The sequence below is a fragment of the Rattus norvegicus genome, chromosome 15 (genome assembly GCF_021556685.1).
Source record: "Rattus norvegicus strain SHRSP/BbbUtx chromosome 15, alternate assembly SHRSP_T2T, whole genome shotgun sequence".
In the NCBI taxonomy this organism is placed as follows: Eukaryota; Metazoa; Chordata; class Mammalia; order Rodentia; family Muridae; genus Rattus; species Rattus norvegicus.
In genome coordinates, this window is record NC_141548.1 from 81637255 (window position 1) to 81660602 (window position 23348).

The window sequence follows — 23348 nt, forward strand, 5'->3', positions numbered from 1 at the left end:
TACCTCTGCCTGTCAGTTTGTTTTTCTGCTGAGCTGCTGCCTGCCTTTATTGGCATTTAATTACTGTTTTCCTCTGATGCCTGTTTTTCATCTAAGTTAGTAATAGTGTACAGCATTTATGTAGAGTTTTATGTGTTCAGCGCTTTCTGTAATCATTCACTGGGTAATTCGCATATCCCTTTGACATCCAGGAGCAGTTTACACTTCTACTGAAGTGCAAACAAGTTTCAGTGGAGCACTGGATTTGCCGGCTGGGCTGAGTGAATGACACAGTAGGAAGCCAGTCGGAACTGCCTCCAGCCTCCCCTCGGAGTACGCAGAAAGACGGCTCAGGGGAGGTTGACTTACTCCAGAGGAGGTGGACGGGATTTGTTTTGGTTTTGCTTTGGGTTTTTAAATCCTTTGATTTTTACCAGTTTTTCCAGGATGTTCATTATCTTTAAGTCCAAAAAGACACTTCTACTAGTTTGATAATTGATAACTTTTCATTAAATATAACCTAAAGATGTCTTACAACAAAATGCACCTTATTAACTTCACCCTTGCAGAGTTTTGTCTCAACATTTGAGGAACTGTGTGCTACTTTGAATTATTATTGCTTTTCTCAATGTTTATGGAACTGGTCACATAGATTGTTTTTACTACTGATATTATACAGATTTCCATTTGATTCTTCCCACTAATTTCTGTATATCAAATAGTAAAATTGCAGATTTTTTATGAAGCAGTGCTCAGTCATTTCTTAGAATATTAATATGACTTTATAATGGGCAGTGTCATAAATCAGGACTTATCAGTGAGAAAAATCACAATGGAGACAGAAATTGAAGAGGAAACTTAAGAATTTGGAGACAAAATTATTTTTGCAGAATTTATAGTAGACTTATTTATTTAAATTATGTATGTCACAATTTACTATGATGAATTATAAAATACTACTGTTGTAGGAATGTTTCAATTTGACTTCTAATATTTTGCCTCAGTGTTTGTCTATTTATTTATATATACTTGCTCTCACTTCCTCCCAACATTTCAGAAGTAAGCAGTCGATGAAAGAGTGGTTATGTCCCCACAGCAGGCATGAGAGTCAAACTGTCAAAGATTCCTCTAGCACAATAACTAAGCCACTCATCAACTAAGTATTACAGTGTCTGTTCTGCTGTATTTACTGACCACAAGCCCGATTTATCTTCAGCTCAAACCATCAAATTTATGTTTGTTCTTTTTATTTTTCTCTTAACTAAACTCACACAACATGATCATTTTTAAAACTTGGGTTTTTAACAGCAACTTAAATAAAGAAAAGTCAGCCCTGCTGCAGACGAAGAACCAGATGGCACTGGATTTGGAGCAGCTTCTAAATCACCGTGAGGTACTTGTCCCACCTCGTGATTGTCCACTTTTGAGCATTTTTCAATTGTATGTTTGGGTTAAGATAACTGGAGCCTGGTGTCCTGTAGTCATCAGTGACTTGTGTTTGAAGCTCTCGGTGATCTCTCCATTTTTAGAGCATTGGATTTGTAATGCACTTCATTGTTGGAGCTGATCTGTTTCTGGAATGTGTTTCTCGTTGACTGGCATCATCTGTTATATCTCAGGCACCGACTTCCACAGTCTTCAATCACGACCTGCGTTATAATCTTCCTCAGTGTTCCTGTTTTACCATCAGAGTGTGCCCAGCCTTAGTATGCAGTAGACATGCCGAGCTTGAACTAAAGTTCAAGTGCTGCTTTTTTGACTTTTTCTTTTTGTGTTGTTGCTGTTGTTGTTGTTGTTGTTGCTGTTGTTGTTGTAGGGGTGTGTCTGATGAGTCTGAGACTGGACTCCAGCTCTCTAGCCAAGGATAACTGTGAACTTCTGACCCTCCCACTTCCTAAATGTTGCTCACCCAATGTTTTTAGTTCTTTGGGGAACTAAGGTTTTGATTTATAAGCATCATTAGACCATATTCCCTGCAGTGTATTTGATCATATTCACACCCTTCTCTCTGATTCTACCCACTTCCTACTCACCTGACCTTAGATTCTCTTTCTCCCTTCCACCCTTCCTGACTCTTTACATCATTCAGTCCAGTTTATACTGGCCAATTATTCTATGGTTTACATGAGATTTATTAGAAAATAGAAACAGGGCAGGTATATAGGACCGTTGGTAACTGCTTGTCTGGTGTGCACAGGGCCTAGGATTCTTCCCTAGCACCAGATAGAGCTGAGCACCGTGATACTCTCCTAGAAATCCAGCATTCAGACAAGACGGGCTCCGTGGTCAGAAGCTCAAGGTCATCCCTAGCCACATAGGAAGTTTGAAATTAGCCTGAGATACATGAGGCCACCATACCTCAAACACACACACACACACACACACACACACACACACACACACACAGAGAGAGAGAGAGAGAGAGAGAGAGAGAGAGAGAGAGAGAGAGAATAACTTAACTTTGGCGGCATTAATTCCTGTTTCTTTTAGCAAATTAGTGCAGTTGTTAACTACTACCAGTGTCAATGTGTAAAATAACCTTACCTCCCCAAATCTCCTTCATGCCCCTCATGAAGGAAGTCGTGAGATGACTTCCTTCATTTTCCCCTGTCTTGTGCCTTAATGTCTACCTGTTTTACCTGTAGTTTCACCTTTGATAGAAAGTTACATAAATTTCATTAGCAACATGTAGCATGTTACACCTGGCGTTTTTAATTAACTGAGATCTATGCCATAGCATCCGGCTGCAGCACAGTGTCCTAATCCATTCACCAGTGACAGCTATTTGGTCATGTTATGTACATTTAAATGTTTGATTTACTCTTGTATTAATATGGCAATGAAATATACTAGTTATAATTTTGTATCTAGATTATGATTACATATTTATGTTTCATTTTAAAATATATTATCAAATATACAGATAAAAACCACTCTAAAAGGTTGTATGCAGATATTGGTGCAAACCATGGGCCTCTGTTTCCCTTGGATACATGTTAGAGCACAAATGCAGGGTGAGCATGTGTTGGTAAGAAACTGCCAGGCATGAATTTCTAGGGTGAGTGTGCTCTTGCACTTCATATTGCGATACTAAGAGTTCCAGTTTCTCTGTATTGTTGCCAACATATTGCTACGCGAGATGATTTGGCCTAAAGCATTTTTCCAGTGAACTGTCCTAATCATTGCTTCTTTTCAACAATGTTTCTATCAATTTTATTTTTCTACAAAAAAAGAAATCACTGACTTATGAGATTAGTAAAGTTGCTTTCTGGCGTAGAAAAAGTCTGTCAACTATGTGGGCTTGTTCCTGGCGTGCCTGTGTGGCAGCTCACAGCTGCACAAAATTCCAGTTCTAGGAGTTCTGACATCTTATGGCCCCTGTGGGAAACTGCATGTCTATGGTGTATATACAGTCTAGCAGGCACACACACATACACATAAATTACCATGGCGACCATGCCCTGTGCTGTAGCTCAGGAGGAAGATAGAGAGCTTGAGGCAAACGGGCCTAAAGTGTGAAATTCTCAAAAACAAACACAAAGCAAGGGACAAGAAGGTAGTCCCAAACTGATTGTTTTTCTTTTCTTGCTTTTTTGATATAGGCTCATGTTCGCCAGGTTAGCCTCAAACTCTCTTTGTAACCAAATGTTGAATTTATGATCCTCCTGCCTCCACCTACCAAGTGCTAAGATTTCAGGTATGTGCTGCCATGACTAGTTAGGCTGCTGGGAGCAGTCATGGGACTTCATGTGCGCTAGGCACACTTTCAGCCGAGCTCTATCCTAGGCCTCCGGACTCCATCCGGTTTAGGACAACCTCGAGGTTGGTGAGTCCATCGGTGACAGACGGCAGAGCTTCAGGCACTCTAGGCTTCTCCATCAGTACAGCATCCCTTAGCTCCTGGAATTCTGCCCTTGAGTAATTATTTCTTCACTATGGAGGCCTAAGTTATTCAGTGTGTGGTTTTAAATCTGAATGTGTAAGAGATCATAACCAAAGGCTTCTGATCCATCGTAAATATCTACATGATTTTCCTTTTTACGCTTAGTCCCATTTAGACAAAACAAAAACAAAACAAAACAGAAACATATGAATTGTTATTTACATTACTTCCAGGAAAGTTTGCCCCTGTAAATGAAGTTATATCCTTCCTTCTTTCTTTGTTTCTTTAGAAAATGAAAACAATGTACTTAATTTCTCTCCTAATTGCCAGGAAAACTCACAGCTGAGCATCTCACCCAGGTATCGCCATCTTTTCCCCCGCCTTTTACTTTTGATGCTTTACAGCGACCTTTTCTATGTCCTTCCCAGCAGTTTTCACTCTGTCTTCACTTGCCCTAGGATTGGCACCTGATGCCACAGATAAAATAGAAACTTTAGCAGTTAGGTTTAGAAAGAACAGGTAAAAGAAAACAGGCCCTGTGCTGCTCTCCTTAGCAATAGCAGGACTGAGAAACTAGGGGTTAGAAGCACTGAGGGAAGGAACTGTGACCTCTTGGACAAGCTGTTCCCCAGCTTGTCCCCTGACAGTCCCCAAGAATCTTAATGTCCACCACTTCTTTCCATTCATATTGCCTTAAGAGGAGGAGTAATATGATCGCGTCTGAAAATGCTCTTTCTGCTTTTCTTTATTATCGGAGTGTTCATTTGTCTGTCTATCTATCTGTTTGTGGTGGTGCTGGGAGTTAAGCTTAGGCCTCACCTCTTGGGGAAGAGTGCTATCATTGAGGTAAGCTTAGGCCTCACTTCTTAGGGAAGAGCGCTATCACAAGGTAACCCACGCCCCTGTCTTAGTCAGGGTTTCTACTCCTGCACAGACATCACGACCAAGAAGCAAGCTGGGGAGGAAAGGGTTTATTCAGCTCACACTTCCACATTGCTGTTCATCACCAAAGGAAGTCAGGACTGGAACTCAAGCAGATCAGGAAGCAGGAGCTGATGCAGAGGCCATGGAGGGATGCTACTTACTGGCTTGCTCCCCCTGGCTTGTTCAGCTTGCTTTCTTATAGAACCCAGGACTACCTGCCCAGGGATGATGGTACCATGCACAATGGACTGGACCCTCCCACCTTGATCACTAGTTGAGAAAATGCCTTTTCTCAAGGGAGGCTCCTTTCTCTGCGATAAGTCCAGCTTGTGTCAAGTTGACCACAAAACCAGACAGTACAACCCTCAAGCCTTTAATTCTTTAATGATTCTTTTCTCTTTCCCTTTCCCTTCATATATACATGAGTATGTATGTCAACATATTAACACACACACATATATATATATATACATATATATACATATATACATATATTTTTTTAAAAGGAGGGCAGATCATAGATCATAAACTCTTGAGAGTTGGAAGAATGTCTTTAACTGATCAAATGTGTATTTTGATACTATCCCAAGCTTAAGGCGCTTATATATATATATATGCCTTTTCCCCACAGCCTTTGGTGTAAGATACCCGGTGATGGCATGAGTCAAAAGTAGATGGATTTAAAAGTATATCACAATACTTAGTAATTGAACTTAGGGACTGATGCAGAGGGAGAAATGAAAGTGATGGCCAGCTTTTGGCTTCATCTGTGGTCTGTGGCGGTAGAAGGAAGAGTAAACTTGGGGAAGAAAAGTAAATGTCTACGTAAATATATCCACTTCAAGGTTAAAACATGAGTTTTTAGCTGAGGAATGCCGAATGGCTGAGAAACACCTAAAGAAATGTTCAACATCTTTAGTCATAAGGGAAATGCAAATCAAAACAACCCTGAGATTTCACCTCACACCAGTGAGAATGGCTAAGATCAAAAACTCAGGTGACAGCAGATGCTGGCGAGGATGCGGAGAAAGAGGAACACTCCTCCATTGTTGGTGGGATTGCAGACTGGTACAGCCATTCTGGAAATCAGTCTGGAGGTTCCTCAGAAAATTGGACATTGAACTGCCTGAGGATCCAGCTATACCTCTTTTGGGCATATACCCAAAAGATGCCCCAACATATAAAAAAGACACGTGCTCCACTATGTTCATCGCAGCCTTATTTATAATAGCCAGAAGCTGGAAAGAACCCAGATGCCCTTCAACAGAGGAATGGATACAGAAAATGTGGTACATCTACACAATGGAATATTACTCAGCTATCAAAAACAACGGCTTTATGAAATTCGTAGGCAAATGGTCGGAACTGGAAAATATCATTCTGAGTGAGCTAACCCAATCACAGAAAGACATACATGGCATGCACTCATTGATAAGTGGCTATTAGCCCAAATGCTTGAATTACCCTAGATGCCTAGAACAAATGAAACTCAAGACGAATGATCAAAATGTGAATGCTTCACTCCTTCTTTAAAAGGGGAACAAGAATACCCTTGGCAGGGAAGAGAGAGGCAAAGATTAAAACAGAGACTGAAGTAACACCCATTCAGAGCCTGCCCCACATGTGGCCCATACATATACAGCCACCCAATTAGACAAGATGGATGAAGCAAAGAAGTGCAGACTGACAGGAGCCGGATGTAGATCGCTCCTGAGAGACACAGCCAGAATACAGCAAATACAGCAAATACAGAGGCGAATGCCAGCAGCAATCCACTGAACTGAGAATGGGATCCCCGTTGAAGGAATCAGAGAAAGAACTGGAAGAGCTTGAAGGGGCTCGAGACCCCAAAAGTACAACAATGCCAAGCAACCAGAGCTTCCAGGGACTAAGCCACTACCTAAAGACTATACATGGACTGACCCTGGACTCTGACCCCATAGGTAGCAATGAATATCCTAGTAAGAGCACCAGTGGAAGGGGAAGACCTGGGTCCTGCTAAGACTGAACCCCCAGTGAACTAGACTATGGGGGGAGGGCGGCAATGGGGGGAGGGTTGGGAGGGGAACACCCATAAGGAAGGGGAGGGGGGAGGGGGATGTTTGCCCGGAAACCGGGAAAGGGAATAACACTCGAAATGTATATAAGAAATACTCAAGTTAATAAAAAAAATAAAATAAAATAAAAAAAACATGAGTTTTTAAGCCCAAGACAGAACTCATTTAGAAATAAAGATGTGAATCACTCATAATTTTTTTATATGGAAACATTAACTCATGAGAGTAAAGAGAATGAGAACAAAAGAGGTGCATGTTAGGAACCCCAGAAACACTAACATGGGAGAACGCTCACACCAGAGGGAAGGCCTCTGACGTCACAGAGGATGGATGGACAGGAGGAAGGCAAGCTGAGGAAGCACAGGTAATGCCACTAAGAGCAGAGGGTCCTTTCAGCACCAGCACATCCTACCAAGAGGGTAACCAGGCTCTCGAAGGCTTCTGTCAACCGTGATGTCATTGTCCATCACATCCGTCCTGAGATGATGCACTGAAACGTCCTGAGTGGCCATTCAGTCAGTAGTTGTGAGGTACAGTAGATTAGCCGACCATGTGGCACAGACCTATAGTCCTAGCTCTTGTGGGTCTGAGGCAGGAGGATGGAAGGGTTCAGCACCAGCATGGGCTACATACTGAGTTTGAGGCCAGCCTAAAGTACATAGGCCAGTCCTGTCTGAGAGAGAGAGAGGGACAGAGAGAGAAGAGGGGAGGGGAGGAGAGGGAAGGGGAGGGAAGGGGGAAAGAGAAGAGAAGAGAAGAGAAGAGAAGAGAAGAGAAGAGAAGAGAAGAGAAGAGAAGAGAAGATGGTGGTCCATTCCTTTTTCTTTTTTTTTTTTTTTCTAGCCCTCAGGAGGCAGAGGCAGGCAGATGGCTCTGAGTTTGGTCCAGCCTGCTGTGCATAGTGATTTCTACATATTGAGACTCTATCTTAAAGAAACAAAAAGCAAACCCAAAGGAAAGATTCTCAGTTCTATAAGGCAGCTGGAGTGGAAGCAGCGCCAGCGAATGTACATTAGAGGATATCTTAGTACAGCAGCCGATGACAGCATCCCACCTCGGCTGACCAGAGCATGGAGAATAAACTGTGGAGGACTCATGTGCCCATTAACATCTCCACAATGAAGAGGACTCAGGGAAAACTGCCAAAGCAATACAAAGACAAGTGGCAAGCAACAATACCTCTTAACCTTTTCAGGACACACACACACACACACACACACACACACACTCACACTCACGGCAAAGACCACCGCTTAGTCTAACTTGACATCCTCCAACCAAAGGAGGCCAGAGCCAAAGCGTTACACCATCCTTTATCAGTTCCTCTCCTTTCCACCGTGGCCTGCACCTCCGCTTTCCACATTTGCAGTGTCCTGACTGAACGCTGCTGCTCCCAAAGATAACTAACCCCTTAGAAGGAAGCAGGGCGACTCGCATTCGTAAGCTGCCAAAGCAGTTCACCGCAGTTCTGGTTCTGTTGATTGCTTTATTTTCGGTAGTTTTAAGACTTTTATTCCATGGCTGGTCTCAAATTTGGAACAATCCTCCTGTCCAAGTATCCCAAGAACTAGAGTTACAAACATCAGCATTTGTTTTTAAGAGTTTATCTTAGAATTTCTTAGGCATTCTTAAAATCTTTTAGTAGTAATCATACTAACAGCTATCAAATAGCTTTAGAAACCAGTATTTAATATGATTCTCATTTCCTCCTTCTCCTCCAAAATTGTTTCTTTCTGATCACTGATAGCATTTTAACTGGAAAAGTACAGAAACTGATACATCCCAGAACAATTTCAGAGAACTGTCTGAAAGTAGCCAATAGAAAGTCACGTCTGGAAGGTTTGTGTAGCACAGGGCTAACCCAAGACATGGCAACTGTAGCCACAGCAGCCTCTGCTCAAGTGTCTGGGGAATCCAAGCATTTGGAGAACTTCTAAGACCTAGCATGTCAGCAGTCCCTCCTCAGTGTTTCTGTCAGTAAAGTTTCTGGGCTCCCATGGTCATGTCAACTAGTACATAACCCAAATTAATCAATCACGCCTTACTAATCTCCCAAGGTGTACAAAGCCACACTCAGTTGAGAGTTGAGCTAGCTTCCATTGCCCTAGATAACCCGCTTCTGGTGGCAGTGCATGTCCCCTAGCAGAAGGAAACAAACCCTGCAGTTAGGCAGCTTTCTTAAAAGTGAAGTCACAGTATAATTATCATTCTTTGACAGTATGTTTATGTTCCCGGAGTCTAACTCATATGTTCTTTGTGATTTCTCGGAAGATGGCAGGGGCATTTCACATCCCGTGTGCCCCTTGGGCACTCCACTTCATAAAAGGCCCCCACAAATTGCATATTTCTGTTTGTGTGTCACCCTTTTTTGGTTCATACTTCACTGTGGAAAGTTTCTTAATAATACCTTGTTACATTGTTTCCTCTTATACACCTATTCAGTTACGTTTTACATTCAATATGACTGGGGGAAAAAAGGCCCCAAGTAGGTAAGGTAATATCTCGGTAAATGAGACCGTAATTGCTTCTCAGGTTTGTGCATTTCTAACCAACAGTGACTGTGCTTGTCACAAGTTAAATATTAAGTCAGTGGTAAAACATGCAAAACATTAAAATTAAACAAATATAAGTGAGTTATAAAGAAAAGGAAAGAATCGTTATAGTGAAAAGCTATAAAACTCACACATACAGTACTAATAGTTGCCTGTAAGGTTGCTTTGGTTGGTTTTGTTTTGTTGAGGGTTTGTTTTCTTTTTTTTTTTGGGGGGGGGTGTCTTTGCAGGTCTGGCTCCTGCACTGCCTCTAAGATACACACCCAGGCCCACACAGAGTTAGAGTCTTTTTCCCATGTAAAGGTCTGTGAATTCATGACGGGATAGTCAAGAGATAAATATATCTTGGGCTGTTTTAAATTCTTCTTTTAAAGTCTTTTAAATGTTTTCAAATCAAGGATATTACAATAAGTACCCTATTAGGGAATAGTCCCAGAGGCTTCCAACCAAGTATACCTGGAATAAGGGGATGGCCAGAGTCAGGCACCAAGTACCCTCCACACCTTTTGCCTATTCCATCCAAAACTCAAAAGATGAGTCTTTTTGTTTATGGCTGGTGACATGGGCCTGTAACCCTGTTCACTAAAGACTATTGCCAAGAGGATCACAAGTTAAAGACTGCGTGGACTGCAACCTGAACAACTTAGTGAAAGCTTGCACCACAGTGCAAAGTACTTGTCTAGTATGCACGAAGCCTACGTTCAACCCCTAGCACCGCCACAGAATCGTCGTCGTCGTCGTCGTCGTCGTCGTCATCATCATCATCATCATCATCATCATCATCATCTGGGTGAAAAAGATGACCTCCCCAAAGTAGCCATCTTTTCTAAATAATACTTGATATTTAGAGGATAGGAAGAGAGTTTCATCACTAAAGTGCTTCCTCTCAAGGATGAGGACCTGAGTTCAGTCCCTAGCACCTTAATAGAAAGCCAAGTGAGTGGGGACTTGGAGCCAGGTCAATCCCAAGGGTTGCTGGGCAGCCAGGCTGGCTGGATAAGGTTACTATCTCTGTCTTACTGCACAGCCCCTTTGCTCTCACTCACTGCATGTAGGCCACCGAGGGAGGCTGTGTGACGGGCTTATTCCCAGGTCACAGAGCAGTGCTTATGCTGCTTTCCATTCTGTGGAAGGTTGATGCTCCTTGACTTTGAGTTGCATGACTTGAATCTGTAAAAGGACGTCATTCCAGGCAGGCATCAAACCTAGTGTCCTCCCGTCTCAGCCTCAGAAGTGCTGGGACACAGGCATGCCCAGACAGACTCTGGAGTTTTTTGGACCATCTGTCGTCGTTAGAGAACATAGCAGAAGCGGGTCCGAGCTGCTCTGCTCTGCCTTTGCCGTGTTCTTTTCAACACCCTCGTTAGATTCTTCATAGCTTTCTTCCTTCCGGCATGCAAGTCTCTGTCTTGTATGAAGCAATAAAATATCTCATCCTAAAAATATTTTATCTGTGTATAAATACCCTTTTGGCTTTTTCTACTGCACTGTCATATCTGTTATGTGCTGTACAGACTTGTCAACTTCAGAGTGCCCTTTGTTTTGTTTTAAAGAATGAAATATGTGTTGTTTTAAGAGTTTATTGAATACGTTTTAAAAGAATAGGAACACTTACCTGGATTTTCTTTTTTTAAGGTTTATGTGGAGGTTGGGGGACATGCATGAGGATAATTTGTGGGAGCTGCTTTTCCCTTCCACCTCGATGAAGTCTCTTGTTTCTGCTGTGCTGTCTATCAGCTGACCTGACTATGCCTCCCATCTTGCCACAGGCTGGGTTTGCAGGTGTGCACTGTCGCACCAGGCTCTTCCACAGTGAGGACGCAGACTAACTCAGGGTTGTCAAGCTCGAACAGCAAACAGTTCTACATGCTGATTGTTTTGCCAGCCCTGATCTTTGTTAGTAAGAAATGAGTAAATGACCTCTTGCTGTCATTTTTAACCCTTTGTGTTTTTTTTGTTTTTTTTTAAGATTTATTTATTTATTTTGTATATGAGTACACTGTAGCTGTCTTCTGACACACCAGAAGAGAGCATCGAATCCCATTACAGATGGCTGTGAGCCACCATGTGGTTGCTGGGATTTGAACTCAGGACCTCTGGAAGAGCAGTCGGTGCTCTTAACCACTGAGCCATCTCTCCAGCCCCCTTAACCCTTTGTTTTTATGACTCCCTTTGAATGATAGTAGCTTACGACAAAAGACACACATAGACACACAATCTCTCTTACACACACATACATACCACACTTAAAAAGCTTCAACTCTTGTGAAATACTCAATAACCGAGAGAAAATACTAGCAGTAATATTGGGTTAGAGTCATAATTACCAGTATTGGTAATATTTTTGGTACAAATTTAGTAGGTGAACTTAATAGGTAAGCTTATTACTCACATATCAAGAAGCTAAAACTGGCACAAGAATGGAATGTTTTGAATATAAGTCAGAGAGAGAACATCCCCTGAAGTAAGCTACATTCCAAAATGGAGTGTTCACAGTGGAGGATTGGATTTAAAAGCTAAAACTGATGCTGAATATGAATTACAAAGGGGAAAAAACATCAAAGAACTATTAGATCATGTCAAACCAATAAAGACCAGAAATAGCAACTAAATGAATGTAAAAGGACAGGCCACGCACAGTCAGCCCTGGCAGCAGATTTCATCAGAAGTTTCTCCAGGGTGCTCATAGTTCTGCAGCATGTCCATGCTTCTGCAGGATGTCCGTATTTCTGCAGCGTGTTCATATTCTGGTGTGCTCACACCAATTGCCCATAGTTCAGGGTACATGTACTTATACACATTTACGCTTTGGTGCTATGGACACCCTTCCGTGTGATCTTCCTTAAATATGTTCTTAGTGTGTCCATACTTTACCCGGTCCATGCTTTACCGTCTTCAGACCTCACTATGATCACACTGCCTCAAAGTGTTCACACCTCAGTTTGTTCTTTCTAACCTGCTCTCCACCACCACTGATGGAAGTGCTCCAGTCACCTCCCATTGCTGTCCCTAGGCTCCTCACTGAGCTCGCAGTCATGTACAGCATATAGCACTACACTAATGTGTCGTCGCAAGACATTGGGCTAAGGAGCTAGAACTTGATCAGCCAGAGGCTGACCCATATTACAAGATATCTGAGGAAAACAATGAAGATGAACAACATTCGCTCTCTCCTTAGAGAGGTGGACGGACTGGGTGTTTAGAAAAGATAGGACATAAAGAAGGACAAGCAGCTCAGAGAAGTGGCTCATGCAAGGCTGGAGACGCCTTCCGTGTTTGACTTTGTTTTGCTTTTTGTTGTTGTTGGCAGAAGTGGGATGGGGGTGGGGCACGGTGTTGATTTTGGTTTGGTTTGTAGTTCGGTGGAGAAAAGCTAAACTGATGGTTTGTCTTTATTTTTCAAGCCCGAGCTAGTGGCCATATGGTCAAAGGAGATGTCTGGTTTTATTTTCTATTGACTCATAATAATTGTATGTATTTGTGGAATGCATGTAAACAGTGTGTGGAGAGGGAATGCCTTAATTGTGTGTGGGTCCAGGTTAAATAACGTGAGCTACCTTTCAAACCTGGCATTATGTCTCAAAGGCTTTAACAGAAGCCCTTGATTGTATAGATAATCTACACTTTGAACCCATAAAAAAACCAACATTTAGATACTGTTTTCTTAATAACAAGATGACTTTGATCAAACTTCTCCAGCCTACTAATCATTTTAAAAACTGAGATAGCTGCTTCTCATAAATATCCAAAATTAGGTTTTATTTGATAGACAGCATAAAGCCTGGCACATTGGGAATACTCGGTGACTACCCGTCCCTGTCACCTCATGTCCTCGACCTGCACTCTGTACACTGTGGGCACAGACAGTGGTAAGGTGAGCTTGCCCTGCAGATGAGGTTAACCACCTCATTCACCGGCTGGAGAATCCTGAAGCGTGTGCTCATACTATTTTCTGACACTTTGCCGAATCAAAGCTTTTTACCTATGCTTCCTTTTCTTCCCCCCCCCCCCCCCGCCCCCGGAGCTGGGGACTGAACCCAGGGCCTTGCGTTTGCTAGGCAAGCGCTCTACCACTGAGCTAAATCCCCAACCCCCCTATGCTTCCTTTTCTAACTGGAGTCTTAGACTATGGAATAAGTAACTTTTAGAGCGAGGGGATCTCTATTATACAGCCTGAGCTGTCCTGACACTCACTCTATATTCCAGACTGGCCGGAAACCCAGAGCTCACCTGCTGCTGCCCCCACCTTCCTTTCCAGTGCTGGGATTAGCATTGAAGAAGTAATTTACAATTAAATTTACATGGCAGGGTGGATGACCCCAGAGCCTTGCACATCAAGGCAGGTGACACTGAGCTCTGAAACCAGGAATAACCTTGAACCTGTATTCTCCTATCTCCACTTCCGAAGTACTGGGATTAAGGAGTGTCTCCTCACGCCCAGGCAGCAATCAGATTTCTTTCTTTTCAAAAAAACAAATTAATTTCTCTTAATACAAGAGTTAAAACTAACTATCTTGCTGGTCCCTCTAAATATAGATACTCCTAGACTTACAGTGGGGTTATGATTCAGTACATGCACCATACTTCTAAAATATGCTAAATAAAAATACATTTAAGGGGTGGAGAGATGGCATTGACTGCTCTTCTAGAGATCCTGAGTTCAAATCCCAGCAGACACATAGTGGTTCACAACCATCTGTAATGGGATTAGATGCCGTCTTCTGATGTGTTTGAAGACAGCTACAGTGTACTTATATATAATAAATAAATCTTTATATATATACAATTTACCAAACACTCAAGGTGGCTAACCTTGAATGTTCTAAGAACACTTGTACAAAATTATCAAATATAAAGCCTATTCTGTATGAAAGTGCACGTGTGTGTGTGTGTGTGTGTGTGTGTGTGTGGAAGTCAGTGGACAGTTTGTGGGTGGCAGTTCTCTCCTTCCACCATATGGGTCCCAGGATTGAACTGGGGTTGTTAAGCTCCAGGCTCCATGGCAAGCAGCACCTTTGCCCACTGAGCCATCTCACGGGCCACTCAGCTGTTCATTTCATACTGTACTGAAAGTGCAGAGCGCACTGACTGAGTTCTCTCCGTAAGCACTGACAGCACATTGGGCTGAGGACTGTAAATCACATAGCCCATCCATCTGCACACTGGCTGAGAATCGCAACTCACAACCAGTGCCCACTGTAACTGAAGGCTTGGGGCCTGTCACCAGGCATGCTGCTGCCTAAGTCCCAACACTCAGGAGCAGCAGGAGTAAGAGGACTGTAAGGTCTAGGCCAGTCTGGCCACATAGCTAATTCCAGGCTAGCCTTGCCTGCAGGGAGTTGGGGAAAGAGGGAGAGATGATGGCGAGAAGGAAGAGGAGGTTATGTTTGTCACTTGTTAGATTCAGAATTGAACATAATAGACTGAAGTCTTACACTTGCACACCTTTGTTAGGTTGGGAAACCCTAAGTCAGCCATTGAAACCTAAGGGATTTCTATGTCCTAAAATTTCTGAACATTTTTAAATTAAAAAAAATGATGGGTTGGGGATTTAGCTCAGTGGTACTGGGTTCGGTCCCCAGCTCCTAAAAAAAGAAAAGAGAAAAAAGAATGATGTAGCATATGAAATCTCATTCACTAAAGCTTTGAAAACATAGTATTGAAATCTGGCCCTGAGAGCTTCACGTTCAAATGTGTGAAGCAGGAGAATTGCCACAAGTTCCATGCCAGCATGAACCATACAGTGAGTAGCAAGCCTTTATGGCTACAATATGAAGTCCCATCATGAAAAAAAAAGAGGTTGCAGCTGGGGAGATGGCTCAGTGGGTTCAGCATGTGTTGCTTTAGCATAAGGACCTTCGTTGAAGCCCCTGAATCTGTGAAAGTTCTGTCATCTTAGTGCTCCTGCTGCAAGGCAGAGGCAGAGACTGGGAACTCCCCCAGAGACTTACAGGCCCCTAGCCTGGCACCTATCCTGAGGTGTAAGACAAGGACCAACCCCAAGATCTCACACATACACTCGCACATACACACACACACAGACACACATGCGCACATGCATGGTCCCCCACAGTAAGTGAATAAATCAGTTGGTAAATAACTGATAAAATGATAAGCAGTGTAGAAGTTAAGTGGTGAATAAAGAACTCAGCGTGCTATATGTATTAGATACTTTACTATTGCTGCAGTAAAACCCCATGCCCAAAAGCAGCACGAGGAAGAAAGGGTTGATTTCAGTTCGCACTCTATCATCCAGGGAAGTCAGAACTCACTATGTAGACCAGGCTAGCCTTGAACTCACAATGAAAGATCCACCTGCTTCTGCCTCTCAAGTGCTAATAATATTAAAAGCATGCACCACTATGGCCAGCTGCTACACCTTCTTGTCTTTGAAATTTTCTAAAGCAAAATGCTTTCCTTTTCAAAGAAAGCATGATGGTTCACAACCAGACAGAATCTCAACACTAGAGAAACTGAAGCTGAGACAGAACAATTGCCACAAGTTTTAAGTTAGCCTGGGCTACACTGTGAGTTTAAGAAAGACCCTGCCTAAGAAGACCAAGTAAATAAAAATGTACAATATAGTTTAAAATCTACCCTTAGATGTATGCAAAGTATTTTCTTGACTTACAGCCAGGTTGATTTCTACCTCGTATAACCTAAAGCCGAAGATGTACAGAATTGTCTGTCCTGTTGGTCCTGACATGTTGTTGCTCATATAGAGAAAGAAACACATCCTTGTACTCCAGGGGAGCACATAGTTTGCATTCTATCTGTCAGAGCTATTTTCATCGAGAAATGCCATCTATGTGTCCCCCTGCCAACATCTTTGCAGAGTTTACAACTTTGAGCAATGTATTGGCATCGGCTCTGCAGTACCCTTAAGCAGCTGCTCGGCAGCTGAGCTGTGCTCACCACTGTGCCACCACTCCGAATGCTAACAGTGAGTGCCCGAGATGTGAGCCTTCGCAGTCAAGAGCACTCTCTCAGAGACTGGGAACAGCGGTTGCCATCATCAGTAATGGCATAAGCAGCTCTTCTGCTCTCAGTACGCCATGCTAGAACACTGTGCTACAGGGTGCTCAGGGGCGGGGAGAGTCTCCAAAGGGGGCTCAGGCTGGCCTGGGATCCTCAGTCCTCCTTCCTCAGCATCCCATGTGTTCCGGACTGCTGCCATACACGGCTCACAGGATAGGGTTTTTGTTCTTTTTTATCTTTGATTTAGCCTTAGTTTCATTTATGTAATCAAATAGTTCTTCATTTATTAATGTAGTGAATGCCTCGCTCATTTTCATAATCATTTTATGTCCCAGAAAGACAGAAATTTTTTACATTTTTTTTTAAAATTACTTTCTAAATTAATCGTCAGTCAAGATTAAACTAGAATTAGACAGAATTAAGGGACACTTGCTTTTTGGGAAGAATTCTGCATTCATCATGATAGCCCTAGAGTAAAACCTGCTAGAAAGATCATCGGGCCCACACAAATGTGTGTGCGTGTGTGTGTATCAACTGTCTTTTTCAGATGAACCTAGTGATTCTGGCAAATAGCCCTAACATCCAAAAGAAACCATGTAAACTGTACTTCATTCATAAATTAGAAATCAAAATTAGAAACTATAAGGAACTAGAAGAAACATTATAGCACAAAGCAAATATTCACAGCTGACAGAATGCCCGTCCTCTGACCGCCACACACAAACGATGGCACAAGCATGTCCTCTAGTGTACACTTACATATATGCACACACTAAACAAACAATAAATAAATAGAATTTTTTAATGCAGAGTCAGAGGGCTATCTGTGAGTTCAAGGTCAGCCTGTTCTACATAACAAGTCTAGGCCAAGCAAGGTTATGTAGTGAGCCCCTATTTGAAATAAACATATAGTATATTATATGTACATATGTAAGTAATATAAACATTTGTGTTGCTAAGTGTTAGTATGTTTATATTAATATGTTAAGACTCAGCATATAAGCCAAAAATGAAAGAGCTGAGATATCCTGTAAGCATTATTCTGGTGTGCACAGTAACAATGTGATTCTAATAGGAATTTTACCAAATTTGGCTGCTTTTAAAGTATTCTTTCTGGATTTCAGAGACCAGGTTAATATTGTTTATGCTCTCAGATGAATGTGGCGCTGTGATCTTAGCTTCCCAAATTGTGGTAATCATGGCCTAGATGAGACAGAGACATTAATCTCCCTTCTAATCTTCTGATCAACATCAAGGAAAATCTGTTTCTTGAACCTGCTTCTGTATACACCAGCAAAAGCAAAAGAGAAATGATGTGGTTTTGATAGACTAGGAGAACATCATTTTCCCTTTCCCATTAAGTAGTGCAGAAGCTCAGCTGTACCATGAGGCTGAGGATGTAGCTCTCTTGGTGAAAAGCTTGCCAGACTACACAAAGCCCTGGGTGCTGTCCATAAACACATAACCACATAAGGAGGTGGTACAAGCCTGTAATTCCAGCATTCAGGGGATCAAAAGTCCAAAATCATCCTTGCCTACAAAGAAAATTAGAGGCCAGCCTGGGCTACCAGAAACCTTGTCAAAGGAAAAAAAAAACTAATAAAATAAAATCTGTTGCAACTGAATACGCTTAACATTAAATCAGTGTTGCATTCTTTACCATAAATTAAATAACACAGTCTTGAAAGCAAATGGGTCTCATAACAGCCCCGGTCACTGTGACTGTGTTTATTATGCACACAGTCTTGTGTGTTTTAAGGAAGACGTCGGTGGCAGTGCAGAAAGGAGAAAGTAAGGACTCCAGTGCCATGGGTTCCAGCTCTGGCGCTGGCCCTGGAGTCTGGTAAGGTGGCATGGCTCAAACTCCACAGTCTGTTTTAAAATATCTACTCCAGCTAGGTGGTTCTAAATAGAACTAATGACAGCCAGAAAAGAGAGGCCTGTAGGGACTTGCTCTGACACAGAGCTGACGTCTATAAACAGATCAGTAGCAGGGAGCAGGGCACCCTTCTAGTTCGCTAAGTTTCGTGTGTTGGCATGAAGAAGCGAATCACCTAGAGCAGAGCCCACCACTATTGTACAGATAAGTGAGGTAGCTCCCCATTCCCCGGGTGTGTGGGTTTGATGCGTTGGCTTTAGTAAGTAATCAAGATCCACTAGCCAAAGTTTGTCTGTGAGGGAAAATAGTAGGTTTGGAAGGATATGGTTGCAAGTTTCACTCTAAATGCTTCAAAGAGCTCAGCATAATTAATGTTTCACTCAAAAGGCAAACTAAAATCCAAGTGATGCGTGCTTAAAATCCCAACATGTGAAGCCCAAGGCAATGAGACAATCTTGAGTTCCAGGCCATCCTGGGCTACAAAGTAACAACTACATAGCATAGCGCCATCTCAAATAAGTAAAGAAATAAATATTTTGGAAAGGCGACTTGACAGGATGGTGTGTCGCTGGGACTAGCATACTAAGCCCTGGACTCAATCCCCAGGACTGGAAAAATTAGAAATGGCAACTCCAGCCAGCTCCGTTTACCACATTTGTAAAAGGCTCCAGAAATGTACAGCTAGAGAAGTGTTAAGGCTGTAGTAAACTGACCGGCTGAAGCTGTGGTCACAGGAAGGGACCCTTCTGTGTTCTTTCTCTGCCTTCTTCAGTTTAGACTTCAGGAGATAATAGATGGCCTAAGAGGGAGGAAAGCACCATCAGGCTGAGACTGCCTGCCGTGCACAAGACCCGGGTTTCATGTCTACAATTAAAGAGTAATGAGAGTGCTGACCCATCTACTCAACAGAAATCTGCACGACACTGCAAGAGAGCTCCAGATGCACTGCATAACTGCCATCTGTACCTGGGGCACACGGGCACGCACACACACACACACACACACACACACACACACACACACATATCATCATCATCATCATCATCATCATCATCACGGGGTATTTGTTGAAGGTCCACATGTGACTCTAATATGCAGAAAAACCAATAGCATATTAAAAGTCATTGTGTTATACCCAGCACTTGGGAGGCAGAGGCAGGGTATCTCTGAGTTCAAGACCAGCCTAGTCTATAGAGTGAGTTCCAGAACACCCAGGCTGTTAAACAGAGAAAGCCTGTCTCAAAAACAAACAAACAAACAAACAAACAAACAAGTCAGTTGTAGTACTAAAAGTAATGTCATACTATTTTAAGAATCATATGCATAATTGTTATAATGTTTTACTTATAAAAACTTTCCTTATATTTGGTACAATTCAAATATTTCATGTATTTAAAGTAACGCTTTCATGTCAATCATTATTACTCTGTTTGCCAAAATCATACTCACTGTTTTCTTGTTTTCACATATCAACAGGAATTTGCAGCTATGAAGCAGATCATCATTAATATGTGTAGTAAACATTCTGAGAACAACTTACTTCTTACAAAAGTGGAATCAAAAAGTGTGACAGAAAACCAAGCATCAAGGCCTTTGACTATGCCAAGAGAACATGAAGAGAATGTATTTATACCCAAGCCAACGCTGTTTGTAAGTACAGCTAAAATAGTTAGGATTTTAATCTCTGCTTCTCACTAAATATAGTTTTCTTCCCAATCATATTTGTTTTAAACTAATTTGGATAGTGTTATGCAAAGGTCTAGCAATGTCTGTATTAATCCATTTCCTAAATGTATACATTAGACATGAATTGGATTTTATGTTTCTAATTAACATATTGAACTTGGTTAGAAATTATCCTAAGTCTACATTTTTCCTTCTCCCACTTACAGGAGCAAATTACAAGGGACTCAGAAAATTATTCTGCATGATTTTTGCATTTTGGGCATGCATTTGATGTGGCTATGTCTGTGCATGTTCACTGGGGTCATGTGAGCCACATACATATAAGGGGTTGGAGGACAGCGTTGGGTCTCTTGTTTTCAAGCTTCCTGAGATTTTTCAGTCTCCACCTCCTGTCTGAGGCATAGGACTCTGAGATTCTAGACCTGCATCACTGTATCCAACTGTAGTAAATTCTAGGAATCCAAACTCAGGTCCTTGTGCTTGTGTGTGACAAGCACTTTATCCACTGAGTGGCTTCCCTAGAAAATCACTTTTAATTTGCATAAGAATAAAAAGGGTAGAAAAATAAGACCTGCTGCCATTCATTATAGAATGTTGTATTCTGAGTCTCTCCTATAGAATAAAAGCAGTCTGTACTAACCAGTATGTGTCTGTAATCTTAGTCATGTGGGAGGCTTGGGCAGGAGAATTGTAAGTTCTAGACCAGTGTGGTCAACTTGATGAGACCCTATGTGAAAATAAAATTAAAGTTAAAAAGGGCTGGATAGCCAAAAAACAAAAGGGGTGTTGGATAGCAGACCTGTATTCCCACAGTGTGTGTAGCAGAATAAGGATGCTTAGGAGTTCAAGGCCAACCTTATCTACTAGTGACTGGAGGCCAGGCTGAGCTGTGTACTAAAACCCTGTCTTGAAGAAAGGGATGGAGAAGTGTATAGGAAGTACGTTAGGAAAATTGAAAATTATGCATTTCAGCAAATAATACAAAAAGGAGTAAAAAGGTGACAGACTTTACAGTGCCATTAGTAATTACTCTGCTTCAGTATAGTTGTCCAAGAGAAAACATGAGGTTTCACTTGCAGTCCTACTGGACTCAAAACTGGAACATTTTTTTTATATTCCAGTTTAGCGAGCCCTTGAACTTTTGCAAAAGAAAATGAAGTCCTCTAGTGAGTCGAGCACAGGAATTGTGGTCTTAGACTTCTCTTTACACACGCAGATCTGACTTCTTAGGATCAGTGATATGAAAGATATTTTGTGATTTTTGTAATATAACCGCCATTTTCCTCCTGTGCTAGGAACAGAAACCCCGTCTTTCACTTGTGTACGGCAAGGATTCTACTCTGAGCTACTTGTCTTTTAGAAAGGTCTCACAGATAGGCTTTGGTAGGCTGACCAACTCACGGTCCTCTCTGCCTGCAGAGTGCTGGGATTGAACGTGCATACTACCCTCAAGCTTTACCTTCCCGATTTAAAGTGGCAGACAGCTTCAGACTACTGCAAACAAAGGAGCCCTACTCTAGGAGTACTTGTTGCAGTAATGTAGGCCAGAGAGAGCAGAAGCTCATCTGAGCAGTCTCTGTAGAGAGCAGCTTGGGAATGCCCAGCAGTTGGGCCCATTGAGCTCCTCCATCAGTGGCACTTCCTCAGAGGCTCGCTCCTTCCTTCCTCTGACCTAACCATGGCCCTTTGTCTCAAGACACCTTCTGTACATCTTTCCACATCTACAGTGTCAGCACACACTTGCTGTCGGGGAAGGAATCAGTTCCTTCTCTCTCTCCAACTTTGTTGTCTTCTTAGTTCTTAAAGCTACATTATATAGTCAGTAGGGAACTAAACTCTGGAAAGTGATCGAGTGGCATCTGCAAACTCAGTCATCAGTGCCCGTGCCCCACTCAGAAGGCCCAGCTCACTTGGGCATGATATCTCCCCCCTGTGTTGTCAGCATCTGCGTCACAGGAGCGCTTCCGTGTTCTCTGCCTTCTTCAGTTTAGACCTCAGGCCGTCCTGGACTACACTATGAGAGACCCTATCTCAAAAGAAGAACGACTTCATTCCTGTAGCCAGATATACTACTGTAGCCTCCTCCATGTATAGTTTAGTATTAAACCCTTTGAAATAAATTTCTGAGTGAGCATGGGATGAGGGAGTGAGGGGCGAAGGATCCAGACAGTCTCATGTTTTGTCCATATAAGCCTAGACCAACTGGAACTCCTTGAAGTTAGGCTCTCCCTGTGAAGACGCAGAAATCTGTATCTGTGTCCTAGCCTGTAGCATTGGAAAACAGAGTAATTATGTCTACTAAACCCAGTTTTCTCCTCCTTAGAAGTTGTGCTGGTTAAACACTAATAGAGCCTTAATCTCCAGCTCTTTTGCTGGATGCCAGGAGTAATCCAGCAGGCTTACTTTGTGTGCTTTTATCAGTCACTCTTCCTTCTCGTTTTAACAAACGTTTTCAGTGTGTTAGAATCCCCAAGTTATAGATTAATGCTTTAGCTGGCTATGTCTGGATGACACAAAGGTTTTTGTCTTATCAGTTGTCTCCAAAACCCCCCTGGGACTAATGAATTACTTCTGGTAGGCTTTCAGTTAATCTAGTCATGGTTTTCTACAGCAGCTCTCGGAGTGCCTTAAAAATTTTGGAGTAGTTTACTTTGGGACCTGTTAACATTGTACCAATTAAAGTATTTCTATTAATTTGTACTGTTTCTTTATAAAATTATAAATATAATTAGCTTAAGCAAGTGCAAGCACATAATAATTAAGGCAGTGTTCACAGTAATAAAAGATAATCATTAAGTATGTCTCGGTAATGTAACATACATAAATAAATGGAAATTGGCTTCATCTGAAAGAACTTATGTGAGTTGTGAATTTGAAATAAGGACTCTCTGGCGGGCAGTGACGGCGCATGCCCTTCATCCCAGCATTCAAGAGGCAGGGGCGGTGGATCCCAGAAACTCTATTTGGGCGGGGGCCAGACTCTTCTTACTTAAAAAATGTATTGTGTTAATAACTGAAGGAGGACTATCAGACTTCGTTACACACAGCACTATCATATGGGTTGAAGGACCAATAACAGTTGATACTAGAATGAAAAAGATAACATTGTTTATCCAAAGATGCAATTACCAAAATAAAGAATAATTATATATCTGAATTTTTATACCTAAAAATTTTATCCATGGTCTGTTCAGAGTTAGAAAAGTTTTTAAAGTGTCTAACAGTGAATAATTTGCTTTTGTAAGCCACACTCAGTCTCTATTATATTGCGTTTATATTTCTTTGTATTGTTTATTTCTTTTAAAATGTCTAATTCAGTATCTAACCTGTATACAAACAGACCATGGGCGAACCTGTTAATCTGTGCTCCATGTTATACTAATCATTCATACTAATCAAGAGTTTGTAAT

The 23348-nt window shown here is 42.0% G+C and overlaps 1 protein-coding gene across 20 annotated transcripts in view; it reads left to right on the forward strand.

Moving 5' to 3' along the window:
• Pibf1 (progesterone immunomodulatory binding factor 1) overlaps positions 1-23348 on the forward strand; it is a 170005-nt gene that overhangs the window by 139676 nt on the left and 6981 nt on the right. For 8 of the 20 annotated variants that reach the window (XR_015638049.1, XR_015638048.1, XR_015638047.1 and 5 more), the window contains 2 exon segments: positions 1288-1372; positions 19729-19902. Coding sequence is in view for 9 of the 20 variants with exons in the window: in XM_087585838.1 (XP_087441964.1) it covers positions 1288-1372; positions 19729-19902 (259 nt within the window). In the remaining 11 variants the exon portion in view is untranslated. 20 annotated transcript variants of the gene reach the window in all.